The sequence below is a fragment of the Sipha flava genome, unplaced genomic scaffold (genome assembly GCF_003268045.1).
Source record: "Sipha flava isolate LNK unplaced genomic scaffold, YSA_version1 421_pilon_pilon, whole genome shotgun sequence".
Lineage (NCBI taxonomy): Eukaryota > Metazoa > Arthropoda > Insecta > Hemiptera > Aphididae > Sipha > Sipha flava.
This window is the reverse complement of record NW_020273148.1, coordinates 27,205-48,772: the sequence shown is the minus strand read 5'-3', so window position 1 is coordinate 48,772 and position 21,568 is coordinate 27,205. Positions and strand designations below refer to the sequence as shown.

Sequence of the window (21,568 nt, the reverse complement as noted above, 5' to 3'; positions counted from 1 at the left end):
GCAACGTCGAGTGACTTTTGTAGCGGTTCTTACATGATTTATTTCATTTCGAGAACGGGTTCATTTCGACCGTTAATTCCGCATAGTTTCCCGGTGTACGAGTACGATCGACTCCCGGGAGCGCAGCGAAAATGTCATCATTATGTCGGCTTTCCTTTCGGGATAGCATTCGGAGATTTACGGGACGCCCCTGATGTCCGTTTGGATTGATTTTTCTTGAATCCATCGACTTCTAATGATTCTAAACACGACGACACCCATTCGTTGTATACCTGGACAAGTGCTACTCCTACCAAATCTTTATTGCGCACTATAAAAAGTGTGCAGAAAATAATCAAACCTTTTGTATTTTGGGACGCAGCAAATTCCGTTTGATGATAATCGAGTACGAGTATGTGTACGAAAATCGAGTCGTTACGGTGGTAGATATCCGCATTGGTAGTCGGGTGCAAGGAAATAATTGTTAATTCTTATTTTGACGCACGTCATCATAACGAATGTGGAAAACGTTTATTGAGACCTAACAATTGTTATTAGATACAGAATACAGAACCGATTAGGTGTAAACTCGATAATGTCAAACGCGACACAATTCTCCCGTGCGTGTGCAATAACGCGTCGAATTTTCCACCGTCACGTGTGTAGTAAACAGTTTCTCGTACGATATCGTTTCGCAGTGGGGTCGATTGCGCAAGATTTGCAAATTAATACGACGAAACACTCGCTTGACGTTCGGGTGCGACGTAAGTCCTCTAACATGGTTACGAAACGGCCTCCGGCTCGAGGTTGATTGGTTACGGATGAACACGGGCGAGAAGACTCAGTGGATGGGGGAATGGAAGAGTTTGCGGTGCGACTTGACGGTCGAAGAGACTTGTTTTTCAGAGCTGCAGCTCGTGCGCTCGGTACACGAGGACGGAATAGTGTGCACGGCCGAAGGGTATGGGGAGGGGAAAAATGAAATTACTCGTATTATTATATTATACTCGTACTGCATGAGGAGGAAATGCACGAAGACGAAGAGATGAATTCGTGTACAGACAGGGAGGAGGTGTACGAGAGACGGACAGTAAGGGACGTTAAGTTCGATGGGAGGGGGAAGGGATAGTGAGAGAGAGAGAAGGCGAAGTATATAAATGTATATGTATGCGTGTGCGATACCGTACGGAAGGCAGCCCGAAGACTGAAGGCTTTTGGACCGTGAAACGCGTCGTACTCGTTAAGTGTAATTGCGTTACGTAAACGGTTGCGTAAGTCTGCGTGAGCATCTCGGGGCGCGCGCGTACACGGTACATCGGGGGGTGTCGAGGCGCAGGACGGGGTGCGATGCGGTATGTAGGGCGAATTGCCAGTGACAGCGGAGACATAAATCCTACGGGATAAAAACAACGCAACGGACCCTGCAGGGATGTTAATGTATATACGTAGCAGCAGCAGCAGTTAAATAACAAGTGTAATATACGAGGTCGCGTATCCGGCGGCAGTGCGAGCGACGTGCAGGGCATGTGTACGCTTGCGCGATATTCCTGTGGCGGCCAGGGGTGAGAGGAGAGGTAACGAGCCGTGGGGGTCGGCCGATGCTGGGGGGTTCAGTGAAAATTAACAATGAACGACCACCATTTTATTGCCTCGGGGAGACGTTTGTACACACGTACAAGTATATATAAATACGAGTAGAGACGACAGCACGATATCTGTATACGGTATATGTATCTCGGTGGTCTAGAAATACGGTATAAACGTTTTCCGTTTAAATTGTTTTTTTTTTTTTTTTTGGCCTAAAACTTTCGTCGTACAATGCGTACTTTGTTTATTATCAGGGCTCGAAAGTTATTGCACTGAAAAATTCATCGAATCAATGTCATATTTGCGTTAAAATATTTGAATTGTTACACTCAATATGATTATGAAAATTTGCCACGAAAACATGTGAATTGGATAAAATATTGATTATTATTAGTAATAAAATAAACTATTCTTAAAATTTTACGTTCAATACTAAAACATGTTTTGTAATGTTTACGACAAAAGCGAATTAAATTAAAATTGTTACGAATATCTTGTCTCGATATTTGAAGCTCACTTCGTAATGAATATGAAATTAAAACTATAAAAACTACAAAAAATATATTAATGCAATAACATTACTGCCTAGATAACATATTACTGTCGCAAGTGTACCTACACGGTCTGTAAACGATTTCCCATAAATATATACAGGGGTGGACAAAAATAATATGAACGCCATATAGTAGTTACATATTATTGCATGTTGTTTATACTGTATCTTCAACATCACTGAAGCAATTGGCGGATATTTCGGTAGAAGAATGGGACGAAATTCCGTTGGGAATCATTCAGGTCCTCTACGAACGTGTTTCACGAAGGATCGAAGCTGTTTTAAAAGCAAACGGCTAATCAATAAATAAATAAATTGCGTGTACGTTAGGTGTCGAAATTATTTCGTCCACTCCCTGTACTTACGATCACGTATACAGTGGTCAAAATGGCTCAAGATAAGTGGAGGGATGCCTCATAATTCAGATTTCCTGATATCATCATAACATTCTTCATACCTTGTGTACCTATATTTTTTTTTTTTATGGTTCACATTAAGTATATTATTTTAAAAACAATTATTTTCACTGAAAAAAAAATGTCTTGTATATAAATATAAAAATGATAAGTATATCATTTTAAAATACAAGTCTTAGGAGGAATGCGTTATTCTAGACAAAACAAGTAGTGGGATGAAAACTGTAATTACAAAAAAGTAGAGGGATGCCATCACTCCGTATCCTCCCCCACTTCGAGCACTGCACGTATAGTATCGCATGAGGTGCGCATAATCGCATAATCGATACGATCGTACGTCGACGAAGACGGCGGGAGTGAATTGAACGGAATGATACGTTTCTCCGGGGGGAGGAGGGGGGTAGGTTTGCCGCGCCGTGCGATGTACTATCGTAATATGTTGTACCGTTATCGTCGTAACAATATTATACACGTTCGCGTACATCTAACAATACGTTGTAATGTACGATATTTCGCGGGGAGAGAAAACAATGGGTCGGAGCGGACACGGGGTGCGTTGCGCACCGACGTCCATTGATCCGTCACACACGCACAAATATACGTACGCGACTCGCGAGGCGTGTGATGCGTGTGCGACAATAAAATCTGCGACAATATATGTGTGTACCGACGCGGTAGGGGTGGATTGCGATTGTGCGACCGTGTGCACTCAGACGAACGGTGTGCTCGCCTTGTTCTGAATCGCCGAACGGAGCGAAATCACCTTCACTCGGTTCTCGAAATCAGCGTGTGCAAGTACACTATAAACAATAAGTTACAAGTGTAGGTACATTACGTAATGCGTACGCGAACGACAACACTTGTTATCATCCGTGCGTGTGTCGCACACGTTCGATCGAATGGCGATCACGGGAATCCGGAGAGAGGGATTAAAAAACAAAAATAAATAAATAAATAAAATTTTTAAAATAAAAGATACGTGGAGGATGGAAGGTGAGAGAGGACGCGAAAGATTGACCGAGCGCGGGAGAGAGCGAAGAAGGGATAGGATTTGTTGCGCCGATCCCGTAATCCGTTGATTTTCATCGATAATATCTGTTGGATACCTTATAACAAATATACTGTACGCGAACAATAAAATAACAATCGGACGAATATTATGTCTTTCAAACGTTATAAACCGTTTTTCGATCACTGCACTGCCCAGAAGTGTATGATTAATTATCGTTCTTGTGAGTTATTCAAAGTGAAAAAAAAAAAACACAATTTACAGGACAATATAACTGGTATTGCAATATTGAAACACATTCCGAAACGCGTTATTTTGCAGCTATGTCAAGTCATAACATTTGGTACATGTCAATTCTTGTCCGTGTTTTAATTAACCTGCATACGGTCCTTTTGTTGTTCGATAGAAGACGAAAGGTTCTGCGTTATTTCGATGAATGGGTAATTCGTGTAAGTTTTATTGTAGCATAAAACGCATTCTTTACGTAAATATTCGATCGAATTTTAAAAGTTGATGTCTATACGTATAAAAATTAAATACATGTTGTGATTGTTTAACGTCATATTTTGAAGCGTCGGTTAGAGTCTTACAATATTTGTCGTCAACACATATGACATGGAACCTGTTTGAACTTTTCTTTCGGCCTCCAAACACAATTGTGCGATCAAAGGATTAATCACGTTACTAGCCGACTGACTTTTTTCAGATCATATTTGCGCACCAATGGACTAACTGATTAACGCGGTATGTGTTCTGTTTTGGATATGCACGCTTAAAATATTTAAAAAAAAATATCAACCGAACAGATGGGCTAAGACGATCTAATGCGAAGCGGTCGCAGCCAGTTGCTTTCTCGCGGACCGCGTATCTATTGTCAATCGCAATAGAAAAAAAATCGAATAAAATCAAAATTCGCAAATCACATTTGGCCCGTATGTCGTATATGTATACAGCGTGACCGCAGCGTGAAACGTGATCAGGCCGCGATACATGCTCGGGCGGCAGGGTCTCGAGTTGATACGATTAAACGATGGGCCCCACCCGGTAGGGGGGCTCAGCTGTGTATGACATATATATATATATATATAAAAGGGTAGTGGATTAAGAAAAAAATTCAAACGGGTGGGGGGTTGGAAAAAACGCGTCGGATTCGATTAAACGTGTACGGCGCTGTGTAAAGCTTACACATTTCGAGAGAGAGCGAAAGAGAGTGACAGAGAGAGAGAGAGAGAGAGAGAAAGAGGGAATAATACATGTATAGAGAGCTAGAAGAGACAATTTCGTATACAAATATATGATGTACACGCGTGTTGGGGTCGAGTCTGCGAACGACAAAGTTTTCCGGCTGGCCGAGTTTTCACATGCGCGCGAGTAAATTTAGAAACGGCAGGCGGAAAGGATCGACGGGGCCGCGGCGCGTATGGATTTTAATAGTATTACAGGCCCGTGTAATCTGGTCGACGGTGTATAATTTGTATAATATAATAACGTGTTAAAGAGTGCGAGGGACGAAAATCTAAAAACCTACGCGGCGGCAGGGACGATCGGAGGGGTGGTCGGAGTGGGGGTTGTACGCGGCGTGCGTACATGTACACGCGCGTATCGCGTACACAGGGCGCGGCGGAGGAGTCGGAGAATTCATTATTTTGCGAGGCCTATGCCAACGCCAGATGGGCTAATCAGCTGATCTTTATTACGGGCGACATTCTTCTGGACCATCCGACTGGAAACCGAATCCGGGGCGAGTGGTTTTGATACGTCAGCCTGCGTTTGACTCGGGACGCGGTGGCGGTACGCGCGCGACGCTGAAAACCGATTTTTATTTTATTTTTTTCGATTTTATTTTTTTATTTCATTTTATATTACTTTTCCCCCACTCTTTCGGTACCCGCCGTGTTTTTTACCTTATTATTATTATTATTATTATTATTATCATTTTTTTTTTCCCCGTATTTAAAAGAAATATTTCAATCAGATCCACAGGCGCGGTTTGATAATCCAACACTTTTGATGTCGGTGCCGCCGCTGCGGTACTGCGTTCACGATGTTTTACGGATTATAATACGTGTTCCTATCGATCGAGAACGTACAGGTAATCACGGTAATGTAAATACTGTTTGAACGGTCGTATTTTTTTTTTTTTTTTTTGAAAATACACCCTATTTATACGCGTTAATGCTGCAGTCGGATCACGCCCGAATCGGGATATGATCTATCGGTGTTGATCGAATGTATTTAACATTTTAAAACCTGTACAAAATTTTCGTAATCAAAAATGTCTATGCCCAGAAAAAATATTACACTACTACGATCGTACATTTTAAATATTCAAGGGGAAAAAATCGGGTTAGATGATTTAGTTTGAATAAATAAAGGTTAGGTATATTATGATAATAATACTAATTACTTTAAATATTGGTGCAATATTTTATTAGCGTTTTGTTTTTTTTTTCAAGTAAATAAAAACTATTTAAATTTTTATTTTTTAAAAAAAAATTTTAAACCATACAATTCATGTAAATAATTCACTAAGCCGGAATCATAACATAATGACCACATTTGTTAAATTTAATTTGAATTCATCATGGCAAAATAATTTAAATTTAAAACCACGTCGTCTTTTAATTAACGGTTGGGTTTTTTCAATATGAAATCCGATTAATCTCGTTTGTGGGTTTTGGTAAAAGCGGTTTTAACAATGGGTCTTAAATATTGACAAGCCTATTATTTGTGGTTATTGAGGAGTTTGACGCGCAAAAAAGAAAAAAAAAATTAAAAAAATTAAAAAGCAAAAAATCTCCAGGGTGCAATTCCGAAAAGGGGTGTGGGAATAATTTAAAACTAATTGGCGCCGGACGGGAAAGTTTCTTTTGTCCGTAACCTCGCGGTGCAACGGGCGACGAAAGACATTTCTATAGCTAGTCTTCTTATTTAAATGACAATGGGCCCGTAAAGTTCGAAAGAGGAATTTCTTCTCTTTGTCATCGTCATCATTATTATCATTATTATTTTTTAGTTTACGAAATTACAGAGCACGAACCGTGGTAGGCTTCCGTCGTCCGTGCACGCACATCACCCGATACCACCACCGACGACCCTAAACAGAAGACTTTCAATCGCGCACTCCCCTGTGGGAAGGGTAAACGCTGTGGTGTACACATAAATATAACTATGTATATATATATATATATATATTTTTTTTTTTTTAGGGAAACATTATCGTTGACGTTTATGTAAGCTATAGCAATGACAGATGACCCGACTTGGGGCTTCGGACGTTTGACCCTTGTCGACGATGGATATCCTAGGGCAAGTATGATTATATGTATATACATGACGTACCGCGCCGCGAAATCCGTCAACTCGGCGCCCGCACGTATGAATGTCGTAATGTACATATACTCGTATATTGTGAACATTATACGGTAAACCATTTTTGGGGGAAAAACAGCTGTGAAAAGCCATAACTAGACGAGGATAATACGTACATGTTCTTAACGTCAATAATTCCTATTACGTATTTTAACGAGAAACTATACGGATTTGTAAACGCGAACACTGCGCGAGTTTCGTAAAAGTAATGCTTGTTGACGCGTATTTGTATTAAAATAAGTATATTCAATGTAATTTACTGATCAGAGTAATCGATTAGTATTCACACGTTCGATTAGTGCAGACGATTAATCACATACTGTATGCGTTTTCAAATATCGCAACGTTCGTTCAATCGAAAATTAATGTTTCCGCATAGTAACCTCGGCATTACATTGTTAATAACTACCCCGAGCAGTTATGAGCGACGACTCGATCCGTTCGTGAGTAGACCAACTGATTTCAAAAAGCGATAATAGGCGATATTTAGTCTCGTCGATTCAGTTCGAATGCACACAACCGATATCGTATTGTGTAACGCATTGTGAACTTTGTTGGCTGTGTTTTTGGACTTTTCCTCTTCTCCGAGTCTTAGCCGTAGCGCGATGGTTACCACTTTGTTCGTGCGTAAAAGCGCTGGGGGTAATGTGGGTATACGGTACTCGCCATGATGGTATCCCCGACGATATCGGTTCTCAGGGTTGAACGCAGGGTGGTAAAAATGGGTGAAAAAAAAACGTGAAATATAAACAGAACTATGTCGTCGAAGTGTATACGCTTATTATGTATTCATGATTCCGTGTGCACCGTTGCTCCTGAAAAAGGATAAAAGTACCGCGTTTGGTGCACAACGACGTGTCCAGCGTTCGGTTTACGAGTTAAACGTGGTAACGGAGGACGGGAGAGGATCTCCCGTCGGGATCTCCTCGCGATATGCACGTCCCGGAAAGAAAGGCAAACGGTTTTTTTCTTCTTAAACTTCAAAACAAACGCATCCCAAAGGATTACTGTGAACGCGCTCCGCGACGAAAGGATAAATCGCACGTCATAATTTAGACGCGTACCCGACTACGCCGTTTCTTCCGAGTTTCGCGTTGTTAAACCGTGGGCACGCGCGGCGGCAGCGGTGTTTTTAAACGGGAACCGAAGGGAAAATATGGCCTGAAAGCCGCCGCCCTGTCGATATGGATCAATGTTTTAGGCTTTCCCGGCTCGGCCATGTTTTCCCGCGACGCGTTTTCCGACCAATCCGCAATAATTTTCCACGCCCCAGCGGACGCCCCACCGCCGCCACGATTTCTCCTCCGCCGTTGCCAATATTTCCGTCCCCACCAACCCCCAAACGCACTGCTTGTCGCCCGTGACCGTGTGAGCACAATCGCGCACGAATTTCGCATGAGTACCTCATACGCCGACGGGACGCGTTTGTCCACGAGACACGCTTTTTCGCGCACGACGCACTTTTCGTCTGCGATTGTCGCGAACGCGATCGTCGCACGGCCCGTCGTATAATAATTTAAATACGTTTACTCATACGCGGCAATAACCGCGGCGTAAGGGTTTGTTGCAAAACAGTGGCTTCGACGGGGCTCTTGAAAAAACAACAAATCGTCGGTAATTGACCCGTTTGGTGGAGAGACGCGGAAGTGAAATGTATACGAGTACGCGTAATACCCATGTAGGGTGAAACCGCATGCATGTACTTCACGCGTACCGCGCGCGCCGTCGGGGTACGTTTAATGGCCCACATCCCAGGAGGATGCTGCATGAGCACTGCGACGACCACTCGAACACGCTCTCTTTTCTTCGGTTCGAGCTTTTTTTTTTTCCATAACTAATTCTTTATTTTCCTTTCACTCGCCGTAATGATCGGCACCGGCGTCGAACCTGCCTGTATGCCTCCCTCTTCGCTGCACCACTTCATCGGCCAGAAATCCAATTATTGCTAAAATACCGCAATTCGTTCGAGTTTCACCGACGCGGTTTCTTTGCGAGATGAAGTGCGCATAGTGCGTCCTTAACAAATGTAGGATAAATATACTTAACCACATGAAATGCAAACATAATACGTAACGCAAATACTCACTCCGTTCTTTCTCTCGTGGGCACACACACACACACACACACACACACACATCCCGTATATCACGAGGGTTGATTGCGGGGCGCCCCGTCACTCGAGGACACTTCGAGATTCGTTTTGAAGACGGAAATTTGTTTTATTTCATTTGATTAGGATATTTTCGTTGGCACTTTGGTCGAGAACAAAAGACGTATTGTTTTTAGTGTTTCCGAACACGAGGGAATTTGTCGTACGGTTTACCGTACGATTCCTGCAGAATTAATACGAGTTAATTTCCTTCGCTCTTCTATACTCATTAGCTCAAACGCACTCGAACGTCCTACGAGTCCGTGTTTATTCAATTAAACCGTCGAGAACTCGCGTGCGCGTACGCCGCCGATACATTTTCCGGTACGAAAAATAAAAAGATTCGCGAGCCGTTTCGTCGTGCAACGGAATCAAATGGACTTCCGGGTTTTCGACCGATACGAAAATGTTGCGCGAAAACAACGCGACACAAATCGTTTCGACAAAACGAGTCGGCGTTTTCACGCGCAGCGTAAGCAAATCCACATACTTACCGTACTGGATACGTGTTCGATATCCACCGTCTGCCGATCGGTGTTTGGTCATCGGTGTACGCGCGAGGAAAAACAAAGGAAAAGGACACGTGTAATGGCGTCTGGAGGATCAGCGCCGTCGACGGACTTCGCAGCTGCGCGTTCCATACAACACATGATGATATTGTTATGTGAAACTGTTAAGTGTACATTAATAATATATATTGTCAAGCGGTCGCGCAACAATGTACGAGTACCGAAAAGCACGTGGGCATACGCGTAACGTTATAATGGTCGGAAAAGGAAAGAAGAAAAAAAAAACTAACGTACAATCCATAGCGATGTTCTTGTGCGATGTATAACGCACGCACTCGAATACGTACACAACGCGCGATGGATTAATAACGATAGCTTTCTCTCTTTGGGGCATTCTCCCGCGGATGAGACCCGTACAAGTGGCACTCCAAAGGAATGTACATCCTTCGGCGAGTGCGCGTCGACAGGAGACCGGATGATCTCCGAGACGTGTACGCTGATCGCCGTGCGCGGGGCTCCAAGGTCCGCGGTACACAACGGCGAGCAAAAGATTTCTTTTCTATGCGGGTTTTTTTCATTTTTTTTTTTCTTTTCTGCTTTCGTATTAAAACGTAATTCCGCAATATCCGCAGCCCCGTGTACGTGCACGCACACGCAGGAGCAATATTATATATATTTTTATGTTATAGATGTTTGTATACATTGTGTTTGGGATTGAGTGCGGCGGCCCGTGAAAACTGGTAACAAAAGTGCAATGTGCGCGGCGAGTGTGTTTCGGATGGGGACGAGACGAAAAGGAGAAAACATATTTCACGTTTTATTATTATTATCATCGTTTTTTTTTTTTTTTTTACCCCTGTCTAAAATAAGTATCTTTTTCCGACTAAACGGTGGGCCGAGGGTATGGGATGAGGCGTTTTATTTATTGACTGAATCGATTTGCCCGTATACGTTTTATGTTTGAAAATACAATACTCGTTTCGAGATAATGTAAAATAGTCCGAATATACGTTGTTTAATTGTAAGCGCCGGGTATAAGACGTGGAATGTTGAGAAATAACCTTTTCGCATAGGAACACCAATAAAAATTTTGTTATTCTTCTTATATTTCAACCGTTGTGTTCTAATTTAGCAATAGGCAGCATACAGGTACATTTACTATACTTGATGTGTACTTTTTACATTTCATATTCACGATAATATTATTGGCATTTCGTGAAAATATTTACACGTTGATTTTCGATGAAACAATTTGGTAAACATTGAATCTCACGACGCGTGTTTATCGAATGCAATCGAAAACTATTTAGAGTACAAGTGGCAAGGGAGCGCAGTAAACCCCAACACTACCGTCAATACAACGCGATTCGAATCATAAATAATCGTTTGGAAAACCAATTTCAGTCCTAAATAAACGCACCGTCTAACGTACCTATATATGTATTTATATGTGTGTGTGTGTGTGTGTGTGTGTATGTGTGTGTACTGTCCTTTTTAATCGTTATTTCGTTTTTATTATGCACATTTCATTGTGATTCAATGTCGTACAATCAAATGAGCTTCGACATCCCCGCGGCGGACTTGATATATTTACACTTTCACGATTGTAAATAATATAGGTGGCGAAATTGAAATAATACATTATTTTCACTCCGCCCATATTTTTAAGAATAAAAAACATTATTCACGGTTTCCTAAACGTTACGAACGGTTTTCGAAGGCTTATAAATACAAACACACATAAAAATAAAAAATAAAAACAAAGGAATATAAATTGCAAACGGTGGTCATTTCGATCAACCCGAGTGCTGAAGTCGGGAACAGCGAAAGCCGACGGCTCTTCGTTAAAAGGGCGTTGAGGATGAGCTACTACAATGCAGTGGCGGTACTCACGCTCGGTATGTTGTCGTTGCTGCACACCCCTTCGGACAGCAACCGGTCCCTGATCTCCCACGCGAAGATGGATGGACACTCGCGCTTGTAGTCGGCAATCTTGTTCACTACGCCATTGGTCGCCACCCGGGGTTTCGAGCCGCCAATAGCGCGCGGCTTGATCGAACCGGTTTCGTAATACCTGCAACGAGGATTCATGTACACGAGGAATAAGCTGCTCGCGGTCGACGCTAAACGTCTTAAGGACACGCGCGTGCGTGCGTATTGATGTAAATATGCCGCCCGAGAGGCGGTGCATAATTAACTCGTCGCGTTTTAATGACACCGTGTTACCAGCACCGGCTCTCGCGGATTATAATTCCATTTAAACTCGCGTACATTTTACGTATTATTGCGCCTCGGAGGTCAAGCACGAGAAACGAGGAGAGCGACGCAAGTGAGTGTCTGAAAACGTACTCGTGGTATCGGTACAGCTGGCAGTCGAGGTGCAGTCGGGCAGAGACGGGTGCATAGAAGAGCTTAACTCAAGAAAAAAGAAGGTTTAGGCCCTTTATTGTTGCTACATGATTTCGAGCAAGCGAGAAATGAACAGCATAAGTGTTTTTTTTTTATTTACTTTTGAGCACACTATTTGTGGACTGTCCGTCGAGAATTAATCGTGTTAGAAAAACATAGATGGTGTGGAAAAAATCACTATCGATGCACTACACGTAATCTATTCGTGTTTCCATGAATATCTGAAAACTGAACAAGTCAGTTGTCCTTTGAATCCCCCTGCGCTCGCGGACAGTGTCCCTTTCCGTATTGCTACGCTTCTCCGATTATCTGGATAATGCGTTATTATGTAAGCTGGTAACGACTACGGTTGAAAATTAATCGATTCGATTATTCCACATACGTAATATCATACGCACTGAACGCACGTTCAGCATTATCGGTTATCGTTATACTTAATCGTGACGTGTGTGCAGGGTTGTAGCAAAGGGGGAGCTAAAAGAGCCTACGCTCCGGGCGCAATTCCTAGAAGGGCGCAAAAATGAAAATAATTTCAATTTAATTGTTACTTATAACTTAATACTTATATGTAAAAGTAATATTATGTATTTATATATTTACTTTTATTATTTATAAATATTATTATGTGACATCTATGAATCTACTTATAATTATTATGTATATTTTATATTTATTATATTTATATTTTAATAAGTTATTGATTTAAATAAAACGCTCACATAATTATAAAGAAAAATTATTGTTTATATTGCGTTTATAAAAAATATTTAGTTTTTTGTGAGTTTTTTTTATAAATTAAAATACTTAAGACCACATTTTGAAGTTTCGCCCCGAGCGCAATATTTGATTGCTACGGCCCTGCGTGCGCGTCATCATGTGCTGTCCCTTCGTCCGTTGTAACAGTTAAAAAGGTAACACAACATAAGTCGGCAGTACGGCGCCGTGCGTGCTTTGCCACGATAATGGTGATTCGCGCGGTAAACGGGAAACGAACTCTTCGAACGGTCGGCCGGTAAGTATTCGGTTTCGGACAAGATTCCGGTTCGCGGACACATATTCGCTAGTCGTGTTGGGTGAAGAATAGGCAGTGGAAGTGAACACGCGAAGATTACATTTTTACGATTGCATTTCGATCCGGTGACATCGTCCCGCGGTCCTATCGGATTCGCAATCTCAACCCAGAGGTAAAACCTGTGTGTAGTCTCCGTGTTTCTGTTCGCGAAAACCATTCGGACGTCGTGCCGAGCCAAGGGTCGAGTTCGTTTTTGGGTTTTCCGCTGGTCGCAATACAGGTTTCGCGTGCGACAATCGTAACCGGTTCGTTCACATCGCGGGGTAAGCAGGGCCGTAACAAGGGAGTGGCGATAAGTGCCCCGGGCGCAATTCCTGCGGGAGCGCAAAAATTAAAATCTTGCATTTAATGTTAAAAATGACAACGGTCAACGTCGTGCATTTTGTTTGCAAAACCTTTAAAATCCTTCGTATATTAATCATCGAAAATAATATCCTAACGAGCGGAATATTTTCAAATGAAAAATACATAAGGGCGTATTTCGAAGTTTCCATGTACGGTTGGTACGCCACAGCGCCAATAAGCTTACCTGCCGAGAATCTTTGACACGCAACCGTTGGACACTTGCAGTATGCGCGATATGTCGCACGGTCTGGCCCCGGAGTGCGCGAGTTCGACGATCTTCTGGCGCGTCGAGTCCGGCAACGGTCGGCCGTTCACGTACACGCCGCCCAGCTGGTTGATGCCGCTGTGACCGGCCGCCGAACAACCGAACAGAGCCGCCGAGCTCTGGACCATCGCAGCGGCCGCGGCCGTCATGTTGCAATGATCCGAATCGTCTGCAACAGATAGAGAGAAACGCAAATCACAATCACATCTCTACGTTCGGTAAACGCAATGCAATCACCACTCAACGTGATTACAATGCAACGGACGCGTCGACGCGCGCGCGCGCGCGGTGCGGTACCGTTGCAATAACGTCCCGTCGACGGAGATTACCGACGGGCACAATATTTTTATTATTATTTATTTTTATTACTGTCGTCGTGTAAGGAGCGAGCGGTTTTTAGGAGAACCCGCGCGAAACGCGGTCGGACCACACGCAAAACATAACGCACCCCCTCCGGCGCTTGCTCAGCCGACCGTGCAGCGACCGAAATATTACGCGCGTACGCACACCGCGTACTATACGTATACGTGCACGAATATACGGGACGTGGGTATTTTCTGATACGGTAGCGGATTTTATTGTTCGGGTGAGCAGCGGGGAAGCAAATTGGATCTGTCACTCAAACGGCGAGAGAGACGGAGGAAAACTCGAACGTCGGTGTGCTTGTTCGTGCAATACGTGTATACACGTATGCGCGCACCCGGTGACAGCACCGACTGCAAGCATTCCCACACACCGTCGTAAGCTCACCGCGGGGATATTAATTAATATTACTCGTTCACATATATATATATATATATAATTTTTTTTTTATACGCTTGTGTAGTACGGCCAGATAGAGGGAGAGAGAGAGAGATTTTAACGTCGTCGTCCCGCTCTTAAATTCTACCGAAATATCGCGCGTAAAACGATTGTTGCTCGACGGTCGAACAGTTAAACGGTTTTACTGTTTCCTCGACGTCCGCGTACGGCTTACGTAACCGTAAGGTGTATTAACCGCTATTTGCCGCGGTTGCGAGTGGGGGAAAAAAATACGGGAGTACGCGGTTTTTGGACGAAAAAATATATATTATTTCTCCTCGTACGCAGAGTTTGTTCGCACACAGCGACCGCGACAACAAGAGCGTGCGATATACCGGAGAGGGCGCGCGCATCGTGAAAGAGAATTCGTTTTAAGGGAAAATAATAATGATAAAACGAAAACCAGACTCGTTAATACTCATCGGGCGAGGTAGATTATTTTTATTATTATTAATAATCGAACTCGGGCGCAGACGTCTGCACGAATCAGACGTATTTGTGTGTACACATTGGGAACGTTACAACTTATAATAATACGATTATTAAATACTCGTTTTTTAAATTATTACCCGTCGAAACGTGTAAAATACATTTTCAACGAAGTGCGCGGCAATAATTACATCGGGATGCCGCCGCGCCACTTACGTTCGGTCTTTGGTGCGCTACAACCAAGTAAACAGGTTTCGGCCGAGAGTCTACGGATGGCCGTCGGTCGAGGCGAATCGATTGGAAACGCGTCCCCGGCACAGTGTCTGTACACGGTTTGTGTACTTAAAGTACATTTACACATCACACTCGATCAATCAAAATATCACTTTCGTCTCGTGGTATACATAAATACACTTAACTCGTATGGTCACGAGCAAAGAGAGGAGGGTTGCGGGTGACTATTACTCGTCCTAGGCTCGGACCGGTGATGTATTTTTTTTTTGGGGGGGGGGGGATGGAAAAAAGAGCATTTGTCCCCGTCCCGAGACTTTTTTTTCGGAACCTGTGATTATAGTTTCAATTTCCCCTATATTACGTTCCCATCAAATACGGTACAAATAATACCCGTTGCGGGCGAAAACATTGCCAGGGATCGTCCATCGAGGGATTTTCGCGCGAGACGTCCGTCGCACCTGGACTCGATAAGGGTACTCGGAGCGTGCGCTTTCGTCACTTGTTGGCGCAACAACGCCCGTGGCCGCGCGGAGAAGAACCTTTTTTTCGGTCGACAAAGTAATTTTAGGCGGTGATCCGCACACGCCCCCGCATATATAGGTGTTTGCACGGCTAACGCACGTTTCGGAAACGGTTCTTTATTGCTTTCGAATTCAATTTCAGACACTCTCGAGACCGTTCGTCGTGCGCGCGCGTGGAGTGCATACCGTTTCGCGTGCACAGGACGTTCACGCGCGTACTTTGCCGTCGCTAGACGAGAGCCACTCGAAACGGCGCCGCGGCGGGGGGGAAGCGAATTACGCGCAAATAGTTCCGTGTGTATCCAATATGTCGGCCGTGCGCGTGTAATATTATCGTTCTTTGTCGGGGTAAATAATAACATTTTTCTCGTCGAGTGTTAATATTTTGTTTGTTGAACGAGCGTTACGCGACCGTAACACGAGAGCGCGTCCCGTCGATCGATAAGATGGTTGTGCGCACGGAGGCAAAGCGAAAAACAAAACGCTGCAGATCACACGATCGCGAAACGAATAACGAAATACGTATGACGCGCGCCGAATCCTGGTGTAAAACCTTCTTATGTAATCGTTTTGTTTTCACTTGCGGCCGTGTGTAATCAATTCGTGTGTATGCACGCGTGCTGATAGGCCACGATTACTATCAGGTGGATTCGTAGAGTTGCCTTGACACGTTTGTTTTCCAGGACAATGACGTTTTGATATCCAACGACGTGTGAGCAACAGTGGACGTTTGTCCGGGCACGAAGATCAAGAACGATTTCTACCCATCATATTATCAACGCAGTTACATCAAAAGTGAAATTGACGTGAACGCTACCGAGTGCGGTGTATATAAATATGAATAACTTTTTGCGAACGTTTGCTAATATCAGAATTATTATTATTCTTTCTCGTTCTTATGATTTTACGAGTGTTAATACAACTCACTAACAAAAACACGTAATACATAGATTTACGTTAAAGTTTAACGTAAAAAAAAATAAAAAACGAAGTATGCTTAACGGCTGTAAGAATGCCTATTCTTGGGTGGTGTTAGTTTTGTTTTTAATCGCGAAAAACAGAATTATTAATGATTATGTTTGTGACAACAGATATGTTCGAAAGGCGGTGTCAACAGTTCTAAACAAAACGCGTTTGGTGAGGTTTTTACGTTGAAAAGAAAGACGAGATACGTTATTAAATTGGACGCATTTGCACGACGGTTATCGGACAAAAAATAGGAATGTTTTCACGAGTGGTGCATTATGCGCAAACTACAATGTATGTATTCAACGTTGAAAAAGGGTCTTAATATTTATACTCGAGCCGCCATGATCGTCGTCGTGGACTCCGACCAGTCTTCCGCGCGCCCCTATTGTATTTAATAGTAATACGTACATTATACTGCAAGGCGGTCGCGCCCCAACGGGTATCAATTCGAAAACTGTCGTCTTAAGTGGTTTTTATTTTTTCGAAAAACTGAATACACAAACGCACCACACACGCACAGACGTACCTGCGCTTTATTGTGTATCCAATGTACCGCACACGGCACAAACACGACCGCGTGCACAAAGGATATATCGTTTCAGTATCGTTCCACCAGTGTGTAGCATTAGTATCTGCATATACCTCCTACACGTCTACCTGCTGCTCGTTGACCACCGCCACCGCAGCAGCAGCAGCCCCTTTTCCCTCGCGTTTTCCCGGTTCATATTTGGTGAGATCTCCGCCAAGTGTCATCGTCTAGCCCGGATATGACGCGAACACGCACGTGCGTAGATATAAGGCGACGGCAAATCCACGTGTTATCGTCGCGTCTTAGCGTTACGTACTTGACGAAATGTGCATTTATATAGTGTACAATTAAAATTTCGTTATACGATGGACTAAGCAATGTTTATACGCATTCGTGCGTACCTCTCCCGGGCCCGCGTTTCTCGGGAAAGATTTTGCTTTTCTAGCCCAAATGAACTGTAAAAGCTGTCATTGTCAATAGCATCGTTCGTGCAAATGGAATACCGCGGTAATCCAACACGAATGTTACAATCGGTCACGACAATATGGGCGAGTGCGCGTCACGATTTCAACGTCGTAGGTATCGGGAACTCACAGCGAATCGATACAGATCGTTTTCGCGGCAATCGAGTTTGTACCTTGAAAACGCTGCGAACAGCGAGAACATTTCATGATCTAGCTGGTCCGTGTTCCTCTTGGAGTTTCTGGCGTCGCGCGGAAAGAAATCAACTATTATCGAAAAAATTGACTGACCGCCGGCAAAATGTACGAGCCACAACACAACCGAACATCACCGAGTGGCCCAGCGGGCGGGGTGCGCGTCGCAGACCGTAAGCGCGTGCATGAATTGTTTTCTCCGGCCGCGACGATTGAAAATGATGATGAAATGGAAAACAGCTCGAGCTGGTAGAGAGAAAAAAATAATCGAAAAGAGAAAAAACGTTACGTCTCCTTTATTGTTATTATAACGTTGCTCGCCGGGAAACCGTGCGAAGGGTGTGCGCGCACCGACGATGTGTACTTTTATCGTTGTCGTGCGGGGAGAGGAGAGATGCGTGTGGGCATGTGCGCGCCGCTTGCGGGCGGAAAACGCGTTGGTGCGTGCGCGCGACGTACGCATGTGCCCCGTCCGGCCGTTTCGGGCTCCGCGCCAGGCCGCAACGACGGTGGGAAAAACGTTTTTCCGGCGGCACGTCCGGCACCATCCCTCGTGTCCCTCGTCCCGAGCTCATCCCTCGACATTGAACGCGCGTACCGGCGGCGGCCGGAAACGCAACCGACTCGGAAGCGCCGCCGCACCGTGCAATGGTCGCTACGGCAACGCGCGCGAGAAACGAAATTGATGCGCATGCGCGCGTGATATACTGCGAATTTAACGACCCGACGCCTCCGCCGGCGCTCGCGTTTTTCCTATCGCCGAACACTGGAAACGCGGAAAAACCGAGAAGACGGTGGTCGCGACACAATAACTTCGCACTCGTCTGTTTGGACGTACATCGCCGCCGCCGCGTTAATACGATTCGGAACAATCCGAAAAATTGTAATTAGGTTTCTAGAAAAACGAGAAATAATGTCTTGTGAAACAAGTTAATTATCTAATATTTTTGCGCCCCCCAGATATAGGCGACCAAGGCAAGTGCTTCGCTCGCCTCATCCTAGTTACGGATCTGATCCCGAAAGAAAACATAACTGGAAAACGATAACGAAAACGGCGGTGGCCCTAACCCGAGAAGATGACGACTGCAACGGGTGTGCCTGAACATCGCACGCGTGCGGTTCGTATTACCCGGGTCCAGGAACGTATTTTAGCGGGGGGGCGGCAATCACCCCTTCCCTGAATCCGTAATTATGCAATCCATTATACGTGAGATACGCATTTCAAATTTTTTTCATAATTTCATAAAGAAATCAAATTACGCGTGGCTGAGAATAGTGAATTGGGCTTTTTGTCGGTACTTAGTGAAAAATCGAAAGGAACACAAGCGTAACTTTTAAAATACGGATAGTCGTTAAAAAAGAACTACATAAAAGTTGATTCTAAGTGGATCCGGCATTAGATTAAAAATAAAACCACAAATATTAAGGACTCACTCGGTTTAAGTATTACCAAAAATTTTACTTGTAAATATTGAGCATACAGGGAAAATCAACTTTTGTCAATACGGTCGTTATGGTAATGTGTTGGTTAGATCATCCACCATTGAATACCATTCAATTATCACTGGGGGGTACTAGTGCCACGTATTTTGCATGTTAAAATACCAGGATCCAGGCAAAACTTTATTGGGGGGCGGATTAAACGTTATGAACTAACATCGATATGTGCGTTTAGACATTTAGGTAGACATCCGGTAAGATTTAAGAAACCATAATTGTCAATGAATACGTCGCTATAGGATTCAATCGTGTTAAAATAAAATGTTTTTATTTATTTATTTTTTCTTATAAATATCTGTTTGTACATAAGGGTTAAGCGAAGCAAAGCGCAAACACACGTTTCAGTACATTTGATAATATTTTATATCGACGCTGTTTTACTATATTTCTACCTCGAGTAGATATTACTTTAAAATATATCAACCTATACAAGAAAGAAATGTGCATTCAAGCCGGTGGCAAATCTTTTTCGTAAATCTCTAATCCTATAATCGGATTCCGTCATTGAATGAAAATGGTTTGAATCATTAACTGTACTACGTGTGATGATATCAAAGTACGGTTTTCGATGTTGTACGAATAGCTATGGTTTTTAAAATATAGGTTCTTTTGAATTGAAAATAATGGCTTTGAATCTATACATACATTCAGAAACATGGTTTGTTCGTAAATTCACAGAGTACTTCAGATTGTTCAAATAATAATAATAATTATTATTAATTACAACGCGATGTGTAAGTGAATACGTGATCAATATGTATATTCAATCAGAATAATTGAGCCTGTATGAAGTTTTAAAGAGTGTTATAAAAAAATCGTGTCTATTCAACAAATAAATCGATAAAAAGTAAATAAAATGCAAAACCGAAAGAATGAAAGTATCAACAATTATTTACAGATCCGAAGTATGATGTACCTATTTCGAAATGTATCAGTTAAATAAGACAAGTTTGCAATCAAATATCAAATACCGGAAATCCAAAATAAACGACCCATACCCATATAGTATTACTATAAAGTATATATCCACTTTTACCGTGTACCCTATTTGGAAAATATTTGAAGTCTTTTGATCTTAATTATTGTATTTTTTACATTACTATTATTATGTCTATTTAAAGGTATAAAAATATTAACTAATCCAATCAGGTCTACTCGAATGACATAATCATATTTGTTCAGACACAAATGAAAATACCACATTTTAATTTTCGATTGGAGCTAGAAAAACATTAAATACAGGTACTAATAGTAGTTTTAAGAATTTTAATGCTTTCTGATATGTATAATATAAATCTACAATACTAATATAGTATAATATACTGTACGTTTTTCGATTAGGTATATATATAAATTATTTTTCTAGCAAACACGAGAATATGTGACATAAAATTCGACATAATCGGTAGTGCACTACTTTATCCAAAATATAATGAGCAAAGAAATTGCATGACGAATGAACTTTCGGAGATTATCCGTGACCAAAAATATACTTTTTCACATTTATACACAATATAATATATTTAATGGGTTGTTAATATACTTTTTTTAAAACAGACATTATAATAAGTAATTTAATATTTATTTTTATTTAATATATTAACCAACGCTTTTATCATATTAGGTTCAAGAGCTTTTTATCTAATTTACTTTGAATGAATTACTTTTTTTTAATAAAGTTAATAATATACGGTTTTCAATCTCTTGAAAAATAAAACATTTTCGAGCAGAACCAGAACGTTTTGATAACGCCGGAAACTTTCGTTTCCATTTAAATTTACTATCGTGGTTTATTTTTTTATTTCTTTTCAGAGAAAGTTATGTTCGTTATATACAATTACCAATAGTTGTTGTAGGTATATATATATATATGTATTTGAGTACATGTTTTTTTCCATTACTTTTATTCGATAGTTTTCTCAAGTAACTTTACTAAAATGTATTCACTACGAAAATGCATTTTTGTTTGGTACATTGATTCGTTTCTTAAGTGTTGAGAAATTAAATGGAATTTAATTTTAATATTTTAATTATAAACACCAATATTTTAATTATAATTATTAATTATTGATAAATTTCAAATCGGAAACCAAAAAAAATAATTAAAACTATTAAAATGTTATGGTATACTATGCAATATTAACTGATCGCCAATAATACCTATTACAAATTAAGACTAAGAGTAAAATTACATTTTAATAGTTTATATATTTTAAATAAATCAACTCATTTAGAATTATCATTTGATTACAAAACTCAGTCAA

At 42.1% G+C, this 21,568-nt stretch overlaps 1 protein-coding gene across 2 annotated transcripts in view; it reads right to left on the bottom strand.

Annotated features, from left to right (window-relative positions):
• LOC112689061 (paired box protein Pax-6-like) overlaps window positions 1–21,568 on the bottom strand; it is a 48,910-nt gene that overhangs the window by 13,185 nt on the left and 14,157 nt on the right. For both annotated transcript variants that reach the window (XM_025562560.1, XM_025562561.1), the window contains 2 exons: window positions 13,585–13,834; window positions 11,468–11,648 (listed from right to left, as the gene is read on the bottom strand). In XM_025562560.1, coding sequence (XP_025418345.1) covers window positions 11,468–11,648; window positions 13,585–13,834 — 431 coding nt within the window. The remainder of the gene's footprint in view (window positions 1–11,467; window positions 11,649–13,584; window positions 13,835–21,568) is intronic.